A 22,409-nucleotide genomic window follows, 5' to 3' on the forward strand; every position below is an offset into this window, starting at 1 on the left:
GACGCTCCGCTAGACTGACCGCCGCCAATCTTGTTCCGACACAACTTAATGGATGGCGCTAGGGATGCGCCGTCATATATAAATTACGTATCACATTGTTTATCCGCGATGGACTCCTAAACTACTCAACCGATTATAATCAAATTTGCACGCCATGTGCAGTTTGATTCAACTTAAAAGATAGGATGGTTTAAGTTATTTTGATTACAATAAATGATTACCAGCGCGGAGCAGGGGCGTGCAACTAGTATTAATATAGATAATTTTGAACAAAAAAATCGGTCGCCTGTGAAGTCGGTTCTCTGACGATAGTGGAACGTGACAACCGATCGTGCCTCTCTGTCGCTCGTTCCGCGCGCTCGCTTGCACTTCAAGCCTCACATGGAACGCCTCAGAGCGACGCAACGCACGAGTCATGTTTTTTCGTGCGTGCAGCCGGCTCAATCGAATTATAAGACGTCACGTCAAAAGCTAAAGCCTTCAAATAGTCAAAATAATACCTAATTTAAAAATTGGAACCACATGGAAGGCGCCAGCTTTCATTATAGTTATTTAATTGAACGGACTTCAAAACCACTCGAAAGGAAAAATATAAATGCGAAAGTTTGTAAGGATGTGTGTGTATGTTTGTTGCTCTTTCACGCAAAGACAACTGAACCGATTGCAATGAAATTTGGTACGTAGGCAGGCGGAAAACTGGAATAACATATATGCAACTTTTTATCCCGATATTCCTACGGGATACGGACAGGTGAAACTGCAGGGCGCAGCTAGTAAATTAATATAATTACTAGATACCCTACCGACTTATCTATTTGAATATTTGTCGGTGCCAAGCAAACCAAGTAGCTAGGTAGGTAGTTTGCTACTATTTGTGATACTATGTATGGAGGTAGTATCTATCTATTATCTACTACCAATAGACTAGATTCGTTTTTGGGAATCGGTTAAAAAAGTAACCATTAATATCGATTCATCGCAGTGTTCCCAACTTAGGGGTTTTCCCCCCAAATTTAGGGGGTAAATTAGTGGAATGGAATTTTTTAGGGGTTTTATATGTTTAGGGATATTTTTAGGGATTTTCTGAATATAATAGAACTATCCAATGCAATAATCAATTAAATTTATTTTTTCACCTAGCGAATGACTTAGTACTGGGTGACATCTAGTGTAATTATATTTTCCTACTCTGCAATATTTACCTACTCTGTGGGTAAATGAAATAGTATAAAATATGAGCACGCTTTCATTACTAATTAAAAAATCCTACATTAATTCTTAATGGTGGATCTTGCATAACATTCACTCCATCTTCTAAAATGTTAAGTTTATTCAATGTTAACATGTAGGATTTTAAAAATTCTGACTCTTCAGAGGAAACTGACATAATTTTTAATGTATTAGTTAATTTATAAATAAAAAACATTAACAAATCTTACTGATTATTAGTTATTATATTATTTTGATTGAATATTATTTTTTAGGGGGATTTTCAAATAATTGACGCATTTTTAGGGGGTTTTGACTTAGAGTTAGGGGTAAATATTTCTGAGAGTTGGTAACACTGATTCATCGTTTTTTATTTTATGTCATCGTCGGCAATGGAGCTGGTCGGTTGCTGGTAAGCGCTACCACCGCCCGAGACATTTGGAGAGACGTAAGGTCGATTGCAGACTTGCTATTTCACATCGGTCTTTTGAGGGGGTGTGGTATTTCCCTTATTTTATTATTATTTCGTGCCGAAACGTGCTCAACTTCCACTCAAAAAAAAATTAAAGCTTTTTGTTGATAACCATAAAGGCTTAAAAATTAAGCAATTAAGCTTCTCCCGATACTTAACAGATAGAGAAACCTTACAGAAATATAATCTATTGAAAAGGAAAAAAAATAAATACACATACAAGTCATATATCATTTTTATTAAAGATAAGTACATAATAAATGGTATATTAATTCCAGTGAGTTACAAAATTTACAACTCTTATCCTACATATTTAAGCTAGTAAATCTTATTATAACTTGGTTTTTAATTAACCTAAGTATTCAATATATATCCGAGATCATTATAAGCTATTTATACATAATACATGTTCCTTTATTAAAACGACAACTTCCACAAGTCAGTGTTTGTTGGTCTAACACGTCAAACCTACTGAGTCGTTTTGGCATAATTTTGGTAAATGTTTACAGAAATAAAAACATCAATTTTATAAATATTATATAGGTAAGTAAATAAAATAAATTTGCAAGAGATATTTAAAAATAAAACTAAGTAACACGCTTTAATGAAATATTACAGAATTAACTAAATTGTCTCACTTGCTCTTATATAGTCTATAACGCAAGGAAATAAATTATCCCCGGCGATCCTAATCAGGATAAGACAAACTCACGAAATTACTGGTAGTGTCACCGATGCTTGATAAGTGTACAAAGTAAGAATTGAATCTATCCGTCAATCAAAAACGAGTCCACAAGAGTTGGTTACATACAAACATACAGATGAAGTTTATAAAAGCGTGTTATAGAGAGCAAGAACAATTAAACATAATACTCATATTTAAATATAATAAACCATATTTAAATATAACACTAAAGATATTTGCAAGTTTATATACTGTAACATGATTAATAATGTATACCTTATTCCTAATTACACACAAAACTGACTAGAAATATAAGGAATGATTAAATTGATTTTAATTCATACTTAATCTATGCCACTACATATTACGCACAAACGTAGTTTCAACATAAGTTTTCATATCGTGAAGTCAATAAAAATGCTTCATTTAATACGTCTTAGTGGTAGTTTTTTTATAAGGTAGGTATATATCTGCGGCTGCTAGACAATCTTGACAATTTCACATACTTCAAGAAGATTCTACTACATTAAAATAAATAAATTGTGTACACTGAAAAAACGGTAAATCTCTACAGAGAAACATAACACTCAATGTAACTTTTCAATGGTCATTACAAATATAATACGTGATTATGACTAGGTTCGTTGATTATGCAGCAACGTGATGTTTCACCGACACAACGGTCGCTATAAATTTTAGCCTGATCTTGACCATAAATTGCTACCGTAAACACGGTCAATATAAAGGAACTGTCGTAAAATATTTGTATGATATACATATTTCCATCTATTACTTTAAGTCATTAACTTTTATCTCAATTTTTTTTTTTTTTTGTATCACAATCGGCAATGTAGCTGGTGGGACGCCTGATGGTAAGCGCTACCACCGCCCATGAACATTTGTAGAGGCGTAAAGTCGATTACAGACTACGCCTGTACAAATGGATTGCCGAGTTTAAATTGGGAAGGGATTAAGAAAGGATTGGCGAGGGGAATAAAGGAAAGGACAGGTAAGGGGAAGGAAAAGTATATGGGCCTCCGGCTCCCCCACTCACCGAACGAAACACAGCAGAATGCTATTTCACGCCGGTCTTCTGTGGGGGTGTGGTACTTCCCCGGTGCGAGCTGGCCCAATTCGTGCCGAAGCGTGCTCGACTACCACATACATATAATATTGAAGGGCTTCGAATAACATAACAGAAGATGACACAAAAATCTCTACTAAAATTATAAATGCATATGCATATTATGAAAGTGTATGTTTGCCTTTCGTTCACGTCGCAACAGAATGTCTTTATGAGATTACTTTTGTTCGGAAATAGAAGGCTAGAGAGTGACAGAGGCTACTTGTACCGCGGTGAAACATCTCATTGCCACGGGAATAACCTTCTTTGACTACGCGGGCGCAGCCGCGGGCAGGAAGCTAGTTTTATACCTACATAACCTACATGTCACTAATACACTGATATCTATACATTTCATAACTTTTACTCGATAGAGTCCATATAAATACGCATTTGCAATATTCTCTTATCCTATAATACCGACTTTTTTCACTCACTGATTTGCCATATAAAGAGATAGATGATTCGTCTAAAAACATAAAATATATGTTGGTTTAATGATATATTTTGATAGTCACTGTATTAGCCACGCTAATATTATAAATACTTAAGTCTGTCTGTTAAAATTTTACGGTCATAATCATAGTTCGAATTTGACCAAAAACATGGTCTGTATGACAAGTAATATTTTGCCCGTGGATGAAACAATTATTTGCAACAACTATAAACAACTTTTAATGATAGATAATTTAATTATTGGGGTGATGAATGATTAATTTAATCAAATATTAATTCATTGATCGAATTGAATGATGAGTTGTTAATATTAATTAATTCATATTTGAAGACCCTATTGAAGGAGACTTGTAATTTGAAATAGGAAGTCTGGTAATTAAATGGTCACAGATGTTGCAGACTATGAAGGTCGCATGTCATGTCATTTATTTGAAAATATTTTTTATCTGTCTTCTTTTCGAAATCTTTCCTTTTTGTCTATTACTTACTAAAATAGTAAGTTGAACCATGATATTCAATTATGAGATAACATCCTGATAAAATTATCTTTAATGAAGTTAGCTATTATCTCAAAATGTCAGTATAATGATACCTACTGCGATATTTAGACTCTGGGTATTAGTCATTGAAGAATGTTTGATTATTTCAAATAAGTTGAATAATAAAATAGGAAAAATCAAATTGGTAGTGTTCCATGTTTTTCTATTAGTTTAATTTTACTTTTTATTTGCTTTGTTAATAAGAAGCAATAAAAATCTCCTTTTACACATTTTTTTACTAACAAAAGACGTGTTACTGAAAACCTGTTTATTAAACGATTGTACAAGTAATTGGCAAAAATCGTTATTAATGTTAGTAGATGTACTAAAAACAATAATTTAAAATTGGCATGATTTTAAAAGAGCAACTACAGAGTACTTCTCGGCTCTTATCTGTAGAAACTGCTTTCCGAACCGGTGGTAAATGATAAAACTGTGTTATAACGATTCGAAAGTGCTCCGAAGAAAAAATCTAATTGAATAAAAGACAAGGTTTGACTTTAAATGTATAAACAACATTTAGATTGATATTTGTTACAATAATTTGATTTTTCCCAATTTATACGTATTCAAAACATGTTTTTTGTCATGACATGAGTGTGCCCTAGTGCATGAGTGAGTCAAGCAAATCAGTGAGTGTGTCGGAATGGCGCGCGGGCTCCCGCGCCGGGGGGGAGGGTTACGGGGGCGTCAGACTGCCACCATACTCAGGGGACGCGCCGCGACCTGTGTATGTTTTCATAAAACCTATTTATTTTGAAAATAAAACAAATTCCTGCAATTAGGACATAGGCACACATCTGAAACTATCGTTTCGTACACACATATGCATGCACCTTTTCTTATTTTAATAAACTTAATTAAAAAAAAACTTATTTACAAAAATGTGAGAGATTCTAAAGCCCGTAACACAGTTTTTTACTAACACAGGCTGTAGTTCTTACCAATAAAATATGTACGTATTTAATTTTAATAAAGACTTTATTTATTTATTATTATTATAGTATTGCGTTAGATTTTTTCATGAATCTGTGCCTTTCCGAAACTGACACATCCCAATATGAAGTACCAAAAACAACGAAGAACAACAAAAAAGTAAATTGAAAACAAATTATAGTCAATCCTATCCATATCCTTTACCAATTATAAGCGGACAACGCAATGACAGCGGCCACATCTACAAATATTGATGGGCGGTGGTGTTTGCTTACAATCAGGCGAACTCCCGGCTCAGTTATCTGGTATAAGATAAAAATGTCCTAATTTTAAACGGCCCAACGATTGCCTCTAATTTAAAATGGCCGAACGATTGCCTAACCTTTAACGTTTGATAAACCCAAACTAACTTTACAACTCTAGGCAGGAAATTATCGATACCAGCACACTCAGGCACTTAACTCAACTCAACACACTAACGGGAACCTACCTCGGCCTCTGCCACGGCCCCGGCCCCTGCCCCTCCCGCGACCGCGTCACCTGCGCCCATCCCCCAAACCCACCATGTCTGGAAGAAAAATATCTTTTTAGTAATCTTTTGTCTGCGGTTCGCACGCGTTAAAGTCAGAGTGAAATCCCCCTTTCCCCCTCTTTTTTCTATGTTATTGTTTATATTAATCTTCCTCTTGAATTATCTGTTAAACAAATCTATCGAAATATGTTGTGTAATTTTAAAGATTTAGACGGCTCAACGCGACTTTGTTTTATACTATGTAGTGATTTTCATACCAATTGGAAAGATAACAACTTATTTAACCTAAACTGTTAAAATTTTTAAACATACTTTTCAATCAAAATCCAATCGTTTTTGAACATCTAAATCGATTAGTAAATCGTATATTATTTAATAATAATCATCATCGAGAGCAATAAATCGAAAGCTGTTGCGCAATTTTAAAGATCTAAGCATACAAACACAAAGACGGCGGAAAGATAATTTACTTTTGTAAATCATAATATGCTGGTGAGTTTATAGTTACTCGTTTTTAACACAACCTTACAGCCTTTTTTAAAGCTTTTAAGTGGGCTTATCTTGATCTTGTATCTTGCTAATTACGATCCTACTTTAATTATCAATTTAATTTAACATTATAAATGCAAAAGTTTGTAAGGATGTGTCTGTCTTTGTTGCTCTTTCACGCAGATACTATTGAACCGATTGTAGTAAAATTTGGTACGTAGATCGCTGGACAACTGGAATAACATATAGGCAACTTTTTATCCGCATATTCCTACGGGATACGGACTTACGCGGGTGAAACTGCGGGGCGCAGCTGGTACTTCTATATACCCACGGCTTCGAAAGAGCCTGGGTTATGTGGGATTCTCACTGACTAGAACGTTCTTTCTTAATTTTATCATCATACCTATATTGGTGGCCGTCTTCTCCAGATAAGCGAGGGGGCCCTGGAGCGACGCGCCGGCGTACCCTCCACGCCCGCCCGCCAGGAACATGCTCTGAGCTAGATTGTTCTGCATCTGTGTAAAACGTAGTTATGTTCTGTATCATAACCTACCTAACTACCTTTTTTACAGCACATTCAGTACCCAGAGGTTGACTGGTAGTGATCGCTGCAGGCGATAAGACTGCCGTTTGTTCTATTTGTGTCTTTTTTTCTCATGTATATTTGTTGTATGTGATGGTATAATAGAGAATTTGAATTAAAATAAAATAACTCTTTCCTTTGAGATAATTATGCTTTGATAACTAGCTATATTTATATATATAAATAGCTAACATTTGTTGTTGTTCACTTAATGATAAGCGAATCCACTAAATCCACTAAATCTGTTGCGTCACTAAAAGATCTAAGCATACCGACACACAGACGGCGGAAAGCGACTTTGTTTTATACTATGTAGTTTCATACCAATTAGAAAGATAAAAATTAATTGAAGTTAACTTGTCCTAATCGTATTTCAACAATTTAAACTATTAGAAAATCGTATTTTATTATTTAATAATAATTATCATCATAGAGTATATTTAATGACTTTATGATTTGAACTAAAATTTATTTAATGCTTTCCTTACTTATGAGGATATAAAGTTCGTATTATTAGATAGTTATAGCATTTTAGAAACAGTAAAAAATTTGTTAACGAAACTATAAATTATATAGAATAGTATTCCTTATGTTACTGCAGGGTTTTATTTTAGTTATTTGTTTATTTACTACCTTTAAGTAGTTTTACAGATCTAAGCATACATGCATACATACATACAAAGGGAAAGATGCGGGATTCGACTTTCCTTTATACACATATCACAGATAACATAATGCTCATATCATAGATTATAGATTTATATACTGGTAGCTGATATTATGTAGTATTTACAACGAGTTTTAAGTAATCGTTTTTAATATTTTTTTTATTCCATAATAATGTTTCCTGAAGTTTAGTAACATTGCTAACAACGAAATTAATGTAACGCGATACAACTAACGCTAGCGTCATTTCGTTTGTGTCTTAGCGTCATTAAAAAAAAATGTTGTTTTAAATATTCAAATAAAAACTTTTTTCGATTTCAGGTCATTTATTAGTGGTAAACTAATAAAGCCCACTCAAGTACCAGTATATAAGAGTATTATCGGTGCGCTTACGTGAGACAGTTTTAATTTTATTTACTGAATTATATATCGGTACTAGCTTCTGTTCTGCCTTACCTACTTTTATCAACAAGGGGTACGAAAATACTGGCCGATTCTCAGACCCTCGGTCCAGCTGTTACGGAAGAGTACATTTTAAAGAATGGTATATCTATGACGGTAAAGATCTCTGTTTACAAAGTCAAACCCAGTTACTACTTGAAAATATAAAAATTCTTAGATAACCAGCCAAATTAAACCTAAAAAAGTGGTTCAAACTATCTATGCTTAAGCGTCATTTTGACAGCTTATGTCATATAGATAAACATTTGACATTGGCGGCAGACACATCTTTTTGCCATAAAAAAGTGACTTTCGTCTGTGTTAAAATATTAGAAGATAATTATTAACATATAATAAAATAACGAAAAAATACATAAATAAAGTTATATTATACTGTGGCAGGTAACGATATCATAAAAAATGTGCAAAAAACACAACGGTAGCAAAATAAAATAAAAGGCAAATAAAATTAAAAGAAAACTTTATTGACCAAAAAAATGAAACAAAAAAAGCCAGGAAAATTTAATGAAGCTGGCGCGGGTCCATTTTTAAACATTTTTGCCGTTAGAATTCAAAATTTCTCGTAAGAAATAAAAAATAAGAAAATATTAAAAATGAACGCGCGCCCGATTCAAACATTGAATTAAAATAATAGGTAAAACTACAAAAAAAAACTTAAAACTTTAAATTACATACATTTCACTTAAAACTCAACCTATCTATCCAATTTATTTTATATATTACAGTATTGGAATTTAATAAAGACGGTAAATATAAGTTACAGACTAAACCATACGTTTCAATTTACATCAAAATAGCAAATTATACAATTGAATTTTCATTCGCCTAGCTATTTAAAATACCTTTTATGTACAATTTTTGTTACGCTGTCACGTCAAAACTGCTCAACCGATTTGGATGAAATTTGGTAAGAATATAGTTTGATACCCAAGAAAGGATATGGCATAGTTTTTATCAATTTCTAAAACCCGGGACTATCTTTCCCCTTGACTACGCGAGCGAAAAGTTACTAATGCTGTAAACCAAAAATCACACTATCACCCTATAATATTATAAATGTGAAAGTTTACTTGTTTGGATGTTTGTCCGTCAATCACGCTGAAACTACTGAACGGATTTTGATGAAATTCGGTATACATTCCGGCTATGAACTGACTTGGGTGATGGGATACTTTTTATCCCTTAAATGATTATATGATATGATGACTTATTGATTAAATGCTACCTTGAGATAACTAAATCGTTTGTAAATGTCCTAAATCCGCGCGAGCATAGCCGCGGGCTGAGGCTTGTAACTGATATAATTTAAAAAGCAAAAAGACACGCTTCAATTATACAAACAAATACATTGTCTCTTATTCAGAGTATATATAAGGAAATTGTTGAATCCCAGTCATCCTAAACGGGATGATAAAATAAATTCAAGAAATTATATTTCCTATATCCAAAGGTTGCCTGGAAGAAATCGCTGGTAAGCGATAAGGCCGCCAAATTGTAAAGTAGATATTGTTTATTGGTTTTTGTTAACTGTATGCGCATTGTACAATAAAGTGTTAATAAATAAAAAATAAATAAATTATTGTATGATCAGTTGTCACCGATCCTTGATAAGTGTTTAAAGTTAATAATATTAACTAGCGGTCCGCCCCGGCTTCGCCCGTGGTACATATATAGCCTATAGCCTTCCTCATTAAATGGGCCATCGAACAGTGAAAGAATTTTTCAAATCGGACCAGTAGCTCCTTAGATTAGTGCGTGAAAACAAATAAACTATTCAACTTCATAATATTAGTATAGATTAAAATAACAATATCATATTGTACTCTTTATTATAAATATATACAGAAAATGTGAAAGGATATTTCTTTTATAAAAATAATAATTTTTTCCTGAAAGCTATTACGGACTTCAAATAGAATTTTTTGTATAATTCGCATTCTAATGCTGTATAAAAAATGTCTTTAAATTATCAGAAATAAATTAAAAAAATTTTTTTTTTTTATATTCTCTGAGGTATAAACTGTTTAACAAACTATAACGTACGATGTGGTGTTACTAACGAATATATTTAGTGGATAGTTAAAAAAAACCTTTTGACATTTTAATTTTTTTAAATTCGCTTTCCCTCGTGTAAGAGTATCACAATGATACGTTCACGTTTACCATAATACTTACAAAAAGGGCAGAATTTTTTTGGAGATTTTTTCACGTTATTGGAAGCTGCATATACGCATTATAAAAGCCTATAGACATATTAAAGGAGTGTTAATTTAATTTAATTTTTTTTTTTGTTTTTATGAGACAGGTGTCAACATAGCAGTTGCGTCACCTGGCAAGTGACAGCGTGAAGTTTTTTTATGCGGGTAGTTTTTTATTTATTTCGCGGAAATTTTAAACTTTTTTTTTTTTGAAGTTTTTTATGCGGGTAGTTTTTTTTCGCGCTACCGCCTCGGCACGTTACTGGGGTACGCGGGCGGTAGCGGCGGCCGCGGTACCTGTTGCTGCTGTTGCAGCGCCTGTTGCTGCAGGGCTGCCTGTTGGGCCGCAGCCGCTGCGGCCATTTGCTGCGCCTGTTGGTGCAACACGTCGGATGTAAGTTACAACGGTGATGACATATTGACTCATTATGTCACAGCGGGGAGCTGAGCTGGTGGTTCGCCTGATGGTAAGCGATCACCACCGCCCGTGAACAGAGCAGAGACAGTGTCTCTGCGAATGCACTGCCCGCTTTTGAGGAGAAAGGGGTTAGGAAAGGATTGACGGGTGGAAAAAAGGAATTGACAGGGAAGGGTACAAATTACGCTCAACACTCGTCATTACAACGCATGTGTTCTGCTTACAATGAAATATGTAATAACATAGATATTTTCGGCACATCCCAAAAATTTTTTAATAATTGCTTTTAGATACTGTATTAATGTATAGCGTTATATAGTATAATTACATGCTGTCTTCACCTCGAGAAGCCTTAGCGCTTACTAAATGACAGATATCACAGGCCGTTGATTTTTGTATTAAATATGTTATGTCCAGTTTGGTGTACCTAATAAGTAAAAAAAAAGGATAAGTAAAGGAAACGAGGCCTCCAGTTCCCCCACTCGCCGTACGAAACACAATAGTACGCCCACTATTTCACAGCGGTCTTCCGTGGGGGGGCGTGACACTTACAAACATTAATAAGAATCGAACATAAAAATTAAATGGAAATTTATTCATTAGCAAAATAACATAAAGAAGAAAAATAAATATTAACAATGCTAATTGAATTATGGTTTACTTTTTGGATTGCAAGTGTAATAGAACATGGCGTATTTGGTTCGAAAATTAAAAATATGACTAAAAAATTGTTTACTAATGGCCAATTATATATTAAAGGATAGATAGAACCCTTCAAAATGTCTCAGCCTATAGGTTTTTTCAATAAATGAGCTGTTCAAACACAAAAATAATTATTAAATTTCTGAGATTAGCACGTTCAAATTTACAAACTCTTCAGCTTTATATTATTTAAAAATAATTAAATTAACGCAATCAATTAAATCTATCAATATTAAATTGTCAATAGACCTATTTTAAACAAAAAATTTGAAATAGCATTTAATATCAGAATTCGAATCTTACAATTTGAATTAAGAACCAAGAAACACATTTCAAATTTGAATTTCGAATACCTGCACGCTCTGCTGCACGCTGCACGGCTGCTGCATCGGCGACGCCGCTTGCTGCATCGGCTGCGGCTGCGTTTGCTGCTGGCATTTGTTGTACAGAGTGTGACCCTAGAAAAAAATATATATATTAAAATGTATACTAAATATACGCTACGAATGGTGAACCCTCATGTTTATTTGGAACGTCGGTTAAAAATAAATAAATAAATATGTAGTAAATTTAATTTTTAGTTTTATAGCATTGAAATGCTTTATAAATTAGAAATTTTTTTTAAAAAATAGAAAAAATTTGATCACGAGGTAGGATTCGAACCTGCGTATCTTGCCTAACCGTAGCAACCCTTAGGCACATGAAACCGAAAGAATAGAAGAAAATCGATTACTGTGGCAGGATCACGGGTGGCCGAGAGGCTAGGCGTTGCTACGGTTAGGCAAGATACGCAGGTTCGAATCCTGCCTCGTGATCAAATTTTTTCTATTCTTTCAAAATTTCTAAATATGTAGTATCCTAAAAAATTATTGCACTCAGTAAAAAAAAATAATAAAATAATATTTTAATTCTAAGGTCTGACATTACCACTTTCGTATTTCTCCCAGACAACCATTGGTGCAAATTGTAATATGGTAAATGGTAAAATAATTCGACGATTCGAAAGTGCTTCTAGAAGATGTCAAATTATATAAATAAAATATTCAATACTACTAATACATTATAAATGCGAACGTTTATGGGGATGTATGTATGTGTATGTTTGTTACTCGTTCACGGAAAAACTATTCAACCGATTGCAATGGAATTTGGTACGTAGACAGCTGGACAACTGGAATAACATACAGGCAACTTTTTATCCCGATATTCCTACGGGATATTGACTTTAAATAAATAAAATAAAAATAAACACTCCCTAATCCAACGCGTGCGCAGGCGCGTGCAAAAGCTAGTGTCCGAATGAAACTCACCTGCAGATCGGCCAGCAGGTTCAGCCATTGGCTGATCTTCTCATAGTGCCGCCTCAGCAGCTCGTCTTTACGCTGCAGCTCGCACTTTAGCTCGTTGTTGTCCTCTTTGACGAGCAGTTCCGGCTTCATTGCCGAAAGCAGAAACCTGTGCAATACCAGAAAAAAAAAACACATAATTTAAGTAAGTTTTCTTTTACGCGAGCATTATACACAAGCGGTCCGAGCCGGCTTCGCCCGTGGTACATATATAGCCTATAGGCTTCCTCAATAAATGGGCTCTCTAACAATGAAAGAATTTTTCTGAGATTAGCGCGTTCAAACTAATAAACAAACTCTTTAGCTTTATAATATTAGTATAGATTTAGAAATTAAAGACCTTTTTAAAGGATTCGAAATCTCCAATTTTTAGATCTCGCCGTGACGACGCTCGCTGTAGAGTTCGAAATGTCGGTTTTTTTTTTTTTTATGTCATAGCGGGCAGCTGAGCTGGTGGTTCGCCTGATGTAAAGAGATCACCACCGCCCATAAACATTTGCAAAGGTAGTACCTCTGTGAATGCGCTGCCCGCTTTTATGGGGTATGGGAAAAGGAAAGGATTAACGACTGGAAAGAAGGAATGGACTAGGACGGGTGAGGAAACGGGCCTCCGGCTCCCCCACTCACCGTACGAAACACAGTGGCATGCCACTATTTCACGCCGGTTTTCTGTGGGGGTGTGGTACTTCCCCGGTGCGAGCTGGCCCAATTCGTGCCGAAGCGTGCTCGACTCCCACAATAAATGATGTGATGGATACATCACGGTTAAAGTCCGTTAAAAATCTTTAATATAATTTAAGAAACCTTTACGAAATAAATAGAAAATATATCTGTTGTTACCACCTTCTTTATATACTCCTATGTATATTATAAGACAAAACTTTTGTATTTTTGCATGTTTGCAGCGCGCAAAAACCACGGAACCGATTTTATTATATGTACCACGGGCGAAGCCGGGGCGAACAGCTAGTGTGGAACAAAAATGAATGAATTTCACAATTCGACTGCATCGTTTAACGTTACTCCGGATCCCGGTTTTTGGGAATTAAGCTATTGGGATGTCTCCAATCGCCCCCTGAATGACTACCAAGGGACTACACTCTCTTACCGGCTCTTCTATGCAGAAACTGCTTTCCGAACCGGTGGTAAATGGTACAACTATGTAACGACGAAGCAGTGGTGGCTCAGTGGTGAGAACCTCGGACTTCAAAATCGATAAGTCGGGGTTCGAGACCGGGCGAGCGCGCAGGAAATAAATTGATTTTTCAATATATCTGCAAATGTGGATAACATCACCACTGCTTAAAACGGTGAAGGAAAACATCGTGAGGAAACCGGCATGTCCGAGAATTAAAAGTTCGACGACATGTGACATCTGCCAACCCGCACTTGGCCAGCGTGATGGATTATGGCCTGATCCCTCATAGGAGGCCTGTGTCCCAGCAGTGGGAACATATATGGGCTGATGATGATGATGTAACGACGATTCTAAAGTGCATCTATATCATATCATATATATATCATATCATCATAAGGAGTCCCAATTGAATGAATAAATGTTTGAGTTTGTGTTCGCACCTCTTCTGCAGGAAGAACGCCTCCATCTGCCTGGCCAGGTCGATGAACCTCTCCACCTCCACTTTCACTTCCTCCTTCTCCACGCACGGCGACGCCTCTTGCTTCGTCAGCACGTTGAGGCATGCCTGTATGTGATTTATTTATTTATTAAAAACATCAAATATCATTATAGGATGAACCCAATACGATATTGACTAATACTAGAAAAAAATAACCAAATAACAAACTATTTAATAACATAATAACTTTAATAGCACAACTAACATAATAACTAATAATATTTACGAGAATTCTTGCTAATTCACCCAACGGACGTGTAAAAACATCCACTCTCCCGTGGAGCTCGTTGAGAGTGAAAGTGAAGTCCCGTGTCCCCTAGTGGGGTATGGGCAGATGATGTACATCCGTTTCACTGATCGATTTTCTTTATGTACAAGTAGGTGATCAGCCTTCTGTGTCCTGCCAGACCGAGACACTTTTTTTTTTGTGCGTCCCCACCGGCAATTGAACCCAGGACCCCTCGGTTCTACGCTCACGCGTTAACCACTGTACCAAGGAGGCGGTCGCTTGAGAGTACGTATGATAAATATAAATATGTACAAGTTTTGACGTGAAACGTCTGTAGCCGCACGTAAAACAGATTTCTGGCGTGGCGACGGATGCCGTGGCGACGCGTCGCCACGCTAAATAATAGTGTATAATACAGTCTATATGCAGAAGTGTTTACGGTGTAATATTTTATTTTATCATTATGACATATTTAGTTCCTATCACAGTCTATTCTTTGCATATTAATTTTATAAAATAATATCGATGTTTCACATCTGCCAGGCGTCCCGTGACGGCTCACATTGTTTTTCTTTTGTATTTTTGCGTGTTTGTAACGTTTATCGCGTAAAAACAACTGCAACGATTTCGAAAATTCCTTCATCATAAGATAGCAGCGTCTTCACAGTAGCTATTTATGTACCACGGGCGAAGTCGGGACGAACAGTTAGTAATATATAAAGTTTATTATTAAAAAAAGGCGGAAGTCCTTTTCCTCTTATATAGTAAACTAACTGCGCCCCGCGATTTCACCCGCGTAAATCCGTATCCCGTAAGAATATCGATATATAAAGTTGCCTATATGTTATTCCAGTTGTCCAGCTGTCTACGTACCAAATTTCATTACAATCGGTTCAGTAGTTTTTGCGTGAAAGAGCAACAAACACACACATTCTTACAAACTTTCGCATTTATAATGCTACTTTGCCCGTGGATAGCCACTCAGTGATCACGAACGTATAAGCGGTGAATGTTAGTGAAATCGGTTCAGCAGTTCCTGAGATTAGCGCGTTCCAACAAACAAATAATACAAAATCTAGAAAAATGCTTTTGAACAATACATATAGCTAGAAAAATCGTTAAAATATCATACTAGCTACGCCGCGCGGTTCCATCCGCCTGCGAACCCACGGGTAATAGCTATATAGTATTAATATAGTTAGCTTATGTCGTATTCTTACGTTAAAGCTATATTATTGCAAAGTTTCATTAAAATCTAGTCAACAGTTTTTTTTTTACGTGAAAGGGTAACAAACATCCATCCGTAGGTAAAAAAACACTTCCACGTTCATAACATTAGTTGGATGTCCGTATATCTTATATATGCATAACTTATTCTTACATCGCATCGTCGCCTTATCATTGTCTATCGCATAGGTTTTAGCTTGAACTAGGTTGCTTAAGAGGTATAAAATAAGCCGAGGGGTTCGCGGAGGTATCTAAACCAGCTCCCGTGGCCCCTTCACTCAAGTGGCTCGACGGAACACGGTGGGGTTTTGGTCGGTATGAATCCAACATAATCCACGGCTCCATCCCCGGGGGGCGGTGGGTATCTATGCAAGATTTCCCCACTATAAAAAAGGGGGTATAAAATAAAAGAAAACAGTGTATTGACTTAATATATTTTCAAACATTAAAATAACCGGTGAATCTTCATCGCTATTAAATAAATTTAAAACTCTCTTAATTATAATACTATTAAGGTGATTGGACGACGATTTTCACAATGATCATTTTGAAAAGAAACCCATTTCTATTCAATAAACATTTTATGATAACATTGCGTGTTATTTCAATCGAAAGATTGTTAAAAAACACAACATACGAGGACGATTTAATTTTTAGTTCCATAGCATCGAAACGCTTTATAAATGAGAAATTTTGAAAGAAGAGAAAAATATTTGATCGCGAGGCGGGATTCGAAACCGAGTCTTTTTGCCAAACCGTAGCAACGCCTAGCCTCTCTCGACCACCCGTGATCCCGCCACAGCGATCGAATTTCTTCTACTCTTTCGTTTTTTTACTCATTCTCTTCATCATACATCATCATCATCATCATCATCATCATCATCATATCTCATGAACTTCACTTCATATGTGTGTATGTTCATCTCAATATAAGTTGGCGATGATAAAATTATAATTAGGGCGTGTCAGAGTTATCGATATACATAAATATATATACTAATAATACGCTCGAAGAACATTACCCTCCTTCCGGTAGTCGGGAAGCAAAACCGCAAACGTTCTCTAGCTAATCCCGTATCTTACACTAACTTTTTAACGCGGCTTCGCACGCGTTAAATTTAGAGTTAGTTTAATAGATGTTATACATATAAACCTTCCTCTTTAACTTCTCTATCTATTAAAATAAGGGTCAATTTGAAATGCTGAATATAAATAATATATTACAATAGTTTAAAAAAACTAAAAAACACGCTTTTATCATGTTTTGAAATTGAAAAATGGAATAATTTTATCAAATTAGTGTATTGTCATCGGTCCTCAATAAATCTACAAAGTTTGAACGAAATCTCGGCCCAAAGAAGTCGGTTACAAACAAACATACAGGTGAAGCTAATAAAAAGCGTGTAAAAAACCCATCAATATCTGTTGCGTAGTTTTAAAGATATAAGCATACATCCCTATGTATGCCTATGTATGCACAGGGACAGAGAAAGCGACTTTGTTTTATACTAAATAGTGATGTAATAAATATTATGCAGAGACAATTAAAAAATAAAACTTAAGAATACGTTTTCTAATTTTATATTAAACAGTCAGTCGATTAAATGGCTAAGATAAATTAACGTTATAAATGAAATAAAACACAGGTATTTGTCTCTACAACTCGTACAATATGCTACAGTAGGCAAGTAGTGAAAAATCATAAACAAAATATATTTTATCTGTGGCAACTACGAACAAAACACAAATTCTATCTTATCTGTGGCAATTAAAAACAAAACGTTTCGTCTCATTCAAACTTTTCTAAATTACCTTGTAAACGCAAATTTAATTGCTGTCCATAAATAATAACCAGAATTAAAAAAAATGAAGTTAACATAGAGATACAACTCGTTCATTGCCAATTTTATTACAGTCGGTTTTGACGTGATTTTTTTGCTTAATTACACTGAAAAATACCAATTAAGGAACGAAATCAACATAACCTAAACATTGAATGTTTCCTTAAATTTATTACACAAACAAAAATAATTTACAGTAATTAAGTCATTCATTAAATGTAAATAAAATAAACATACCTATGGTTAAAGCGTTGATATAAGAGGGAAGGTATGCCTCTATCTCTCCTACGATTGCGATCTGTCTCTTTCTAACGTCAGTCGTATTTCATTACAAGCATGTGCCTTCTCTTATCTATCTATAATATATAAATGTGACGTTTAAATTTGCCCCAAAGAATTAATTTTCGGGATGATACAAAAAACAACTTTTCTTCTAGGTACCTATATAATCCGGTCTTTAAAAACAACCGCACACACAATCCTATGTAAAAACGAATTTAAATTTGTGATTAAATATATTTTTCAAAATTAAAATCGAAAGAAGCAAACGTTAAAGGAGCAGTAAATTAAAATTAAAATTAAAAAACTTAATTTTTTGTTGCGGTCATCTTGAAATTTGAAATATGTCATAGTTTTTATGTAATAAGTATTTTTCTAATCAAGTCATTATTTGATACCCATATTGAGGGCAAAAATAATATTTAATACGCCAAGTTGTGTACTGCTACCCCTACTGGATTATCATTAAACTTAGCTAAGAACACTTCAGACTAATTCACCATTCAAATAAAAAAAAAAAAACAAAATCAAAATCGGTTCATCCGTTCTAGAGCTACGACATCCCGAACAGACACACGACAAACACCGTCGTTTCTACATTGGGGGTATAAATTTTTATTAAATAAGGGTGTCGTACATAGCAAAAAAGAAAAAAATTAAAAGCCTATGCTAGCTGATATATAGACCAAAATAAATTCAACCTTATTTCGTGAGAGTTAAAGACGGATTAACGAAGCACCAATACTCCACCCTGGGTGGACTTTGGCGAGGATATTAATCTTTATCGCTGATCGTGTATCAAGTTCTTATTAATTATTTAAATCTATAAACTTTTTAAGTACATTCACATTAATTATCTATAACGAATATTTACATATTTATGCTTCTTAACCATATAAGTTTTGAATAAATTATTTAAACTCGTAACATTATTAAATAATTTAACGTATAAAAACTGTAAATATTACAATTTTTATAATCGTAATTAATAATTTTTACAAAGAGCTTTATATAATTATTTTTATTTATAGTTTACACAGAAAATTCAAATTTGGATTTGGAATATTATCTAACCAGCCAATGGAAAGAAAATATTTAGAAAAAAGAACTTTTGGAATTTAATAGATTAAATATTATTGTCAGAATTTTAGCAATACAGATTAAATGAAATAGTCACAAAATATGTCAAGATCCAAACTAAGGCAGACATATATACATGTAATGGAATTTGTAGCAACGCCATTCTGCCATAAATAAAAAAAAATATATTATTTACTATAGAAACTAGCCAACACTGCATACATATCTAGACTAAGAAAACAGTGTTTATGACTTTATATTTACGTATGGTGGTGGGAATGGAGCCCTCGCATTCTAGTCTCTCTCACTGTATACATTTAACAAATATCTTGTGAAGATAGTTTTAGACGCGAGAATGGATATAATGAGATAGTTTAAATCCCAGATATCCCATTTAAACAGAAACTATGTAGGCAAATCATTGGGAGAAGCTAATTTTTTGACTGGCAGTCTTGTGGGAGAGAACTAGCAATACTTATATGTAGTTTGTTTTTGTGAATTAGTTTTACAAATAAAATTAATGTATTTCTGATTTCTAATGTTTCATAAATTATGAATTTGTTAATTATTAAAATATTTGGATCAATGATAATAAATATTGCAATAGTTAACTGGAAAACTTTATATAACTTACAAATTAAATACTGAAATTTAATAACTTCTTTCATAATTACTCCTGCCATTTCAGGGTTAGCTTGTAACTATAAGAATAATAAATTTTGAATTTTTGTGTTTATAAATACATAGAAATTATAAATTGAAAACTTGAGTTATTTCAACTGAAAAAAAAACTGTATGCTCCACTAAATGTGCCATAATAAGGTGAAAATGAAATAATACAATAAAATCACTGCATTTATTAATCTTTTCATCGTACATGAAACTTATGCATATTTAGAGAAACATACCATCTTAAATAAAATTAATAATAAAATTTACATAACTGACTTCACAACTTACATCTATAATATTCTATTTCTCTTTATCTATTTCTGGTAACTGTACCAGGGTGATTGGTACGGACTACGGTAATACGGGTGTGAATTCATATGGTCGTAGCCTTCGACTTGGTTAGGTGGATGATAGTATTGGGGTCTCCAGTGGTTTCTGTCTGGCTGGTAGGTCTGCTGCAGTCTTTGTGGGTCTTGGTAGGTTCTATAATCTATGGGTGCGTCTAGGAATATATTGTCGTTGTACTGGCCAATGGGGGTCGGCCAGTCTTGGTTCTTTTCGGGGGTTGTGGGTTGAGGAGATGGCTGTGGCTCAACTTTCTTCTGCTGCTTCGGCTTCCGCACTGGAAAGATGGCATTTTGGGGTGTCGTCTTCTCTTTCTTCGACATAAATTTATGGAATTCGCTTTCGAACGCGCTCGGGTTTTTGTTTATCGGCGGTAGAACTGATGGTACCCTGAGGTTCGGGTCGAGTAGTAGTCCGGAATACGTTTTCGGTGGGGTTTTTGTGGTGCTTGATACTGTAGAGGTTGTTGGATTTGGCTGGTTGTATAGCTTATGCTGACTAGCCATCACTGGTTGTAAGGGCGAGTGATACTCGAATGCTGGCTTAAATTTAGGGGCTTGAGGTTTCCTCGGTCTCCGTATTTTTATTTCGCCTTCTGCTTTCTCCTTTTTGGGTCTGGGCTGTCGTTTCACCGGCTCCTTTTTCACTCGTTCCTTTTTAGGTTTTTCCTTTTGGTCTCCATCCTTTTTGCCCGCTGATTTCCGCTTCTTTGTTTCCTTTTTCGTATCTGTGCTTGTTATGCCTTCTTCTATTACTTCTGTGACTTCTATAGAGATGTTTATTAGTGGGTCTGATGGAGATGTGTCTATCTTTACTGATTCGGTGGACGCTTCATGTGGAGGCGATTCAAAAGAAGAGACAACAGCTGCAATTGATTCTATTTGCTCACTTGACAGCTTTTTCGATTTAATCCTTCTTATTGGTGTTTTTGGCTTGCTTTTAGTTTTATCATCATCATTTGGTTCATCTTTTATCTTGTCTTTTTTAGTACTGTCTTTCCGTTTTCTTCTCACTTTGGATGACTTTTTTGTTTTCGGTGCTCCGTAATCAGAGTCTTTATCAGAGTCGATATAGCCAACATCGGGTAACTGTGCTTCAGAGGGATCCATTTCATCGCCTTTCAACCAAATATCTTCAAGAGCATCCAACTGAGGATCATCTGGTTCTATTGGCATTATCGGTCGCTTCATGGATGTCATCATATCTAGATCACCTTCCGCCATTGTCATCTCGTCATCGTCCATAACATCATGCCCCAATATTGATACAGCAATTGCCCCTTCAGAAATACTTTTGCTAGCCATGGCTCGTTTTAAATGTAGTGGATGCCGCTTTTTCTTTTTGAAGCCTTCTTCCTCTGCTTCAATGAAGGATTCAGGTAGCTCTGTGTTATTTTTATTGCACAATATGTCTTGGCCGGACGGATGCGGGGCGGGTACCATTTTCTCTGGCTGCTCAGGGTGGCAGCCTATATCTTGCCCTTTCAACCACAACTCATACCGGTCTGGCTGGAATCGCTTAACAAATGTGTCCATTGAGATCTTTACCATATCATTACTGCAGGTACACTGAGTAGCACGCTTTCCGTATTCAACCCACCGTGGTGCAGCAAAATTTGTTGATTCCGCACAATTAAAACCATGATTGAAACCAGCATGGTAACCATATGGGAAGGTAATCATTATTTCGCCAGATTCTTGAGTGATTTTGTTGCATGGAACAGAGTATTGCTTCAAAATCTGCGGTGATATTAACGTCATTTTGTGTCTGAGAAACGCCTGGCAAGTTTTGGCCGAAGTGGGGAAAAATCCTGCGGCTATCCTTTCAAATCTCTTACCGTGCTCCGGTGGAATGGCATACCAGGTTTTAGGTTCTCCAAAATGCAAATAGTTAATCGAGTATAGATCCATATCTTCCGTATGCCAGGCAAATGTCGTTTTCCACATGCCAAAGTAGAGGTATGCCGTATTAACACCATCTATTTCTATGCCATAATCCGAGTTAACGAAGTCCAGGATCGTACCCAGGTGATTAATATTCCACTCCTTGACGTCAGGGTCTGTGATACTGCCGTTGACATCAGCTCCATATATCGGCGCTACATACGTTACATTTTTCCAATACTTCCTCTCGAGATCTTCGAAACTCGTGTGTCGTGGTGTACAGTACTTCGCCGAGTTCGCAAGTACGGCAAATTGTTTTACAGTCATCGCTTTTTTCTGTATGTTTATTTGTTGAAATAGACCCTGCTTACCAGTCACTACCTGACATATCGGCGAT

The 22,409-nt window shown here is 35.3% G+C and overlaps 1 protein-coding gene across 1 annotated transcript in view; it reads right to left on the reverse strand.

Moving 5' to 3' along the window:
• Positions 1 to 10,452: 10,452 nt before the first annotated feature.
• The window catches only part of LOC119838999 (probable lysine-specific demethylase 4B), a 13,563-nt gene continuing 1,606 nt past the window's right edge, over positions 10,453 to 22,409 (reverse strand). The window contains exons 2-7 of the mRNA XM_038365168.1: positions 20,180 to 22,393; positions 14,896 to 14,916; positions 14,398 to 14,522; positions 12,784 to 12,928; positions 11,827 to 11,931; positions 10,453 to 10,725 (exon numbers count right to left, since the gene is read on the reverse strand). Coding sequence (XP_038221096.1) covers positions 10,597 to 10,725; positions 11,827 to 11,931; positions 12,784 to 12,928; positions 14,398 to 14,522; positions 14,896 to 14,916; positions 20,180 to 22,393 — 2,739 coding nt within the window. The 3' untranslated portion in view covers positions 10,453 to 10,596. The remainder of the gene's footprint in view (positions 10,726 to 11,826; positions 11,932 to 12,783; positions 12,929 to 14,397; positions 14,523 to 14,895; positions 14,917 to 20,179; positions 22,394 to 22,409) is intronic.

This window comes from Zerene cesonia, unplaced genomic scaffold, assembly GCF_012273895.1.
Source record: "Zerene cesonia ecotype Mississippi unplaced genomic scaffold, Zerene_cesonia_1.1 Zces_u007, whole genome shotgun sequence".
Classification (NCBI taxonomy): Eukaryota; Metazoa; Arthropoda; class Insecta; order Lepidoptera; family Pieridae; genus Zerene; species Zerene cesonia.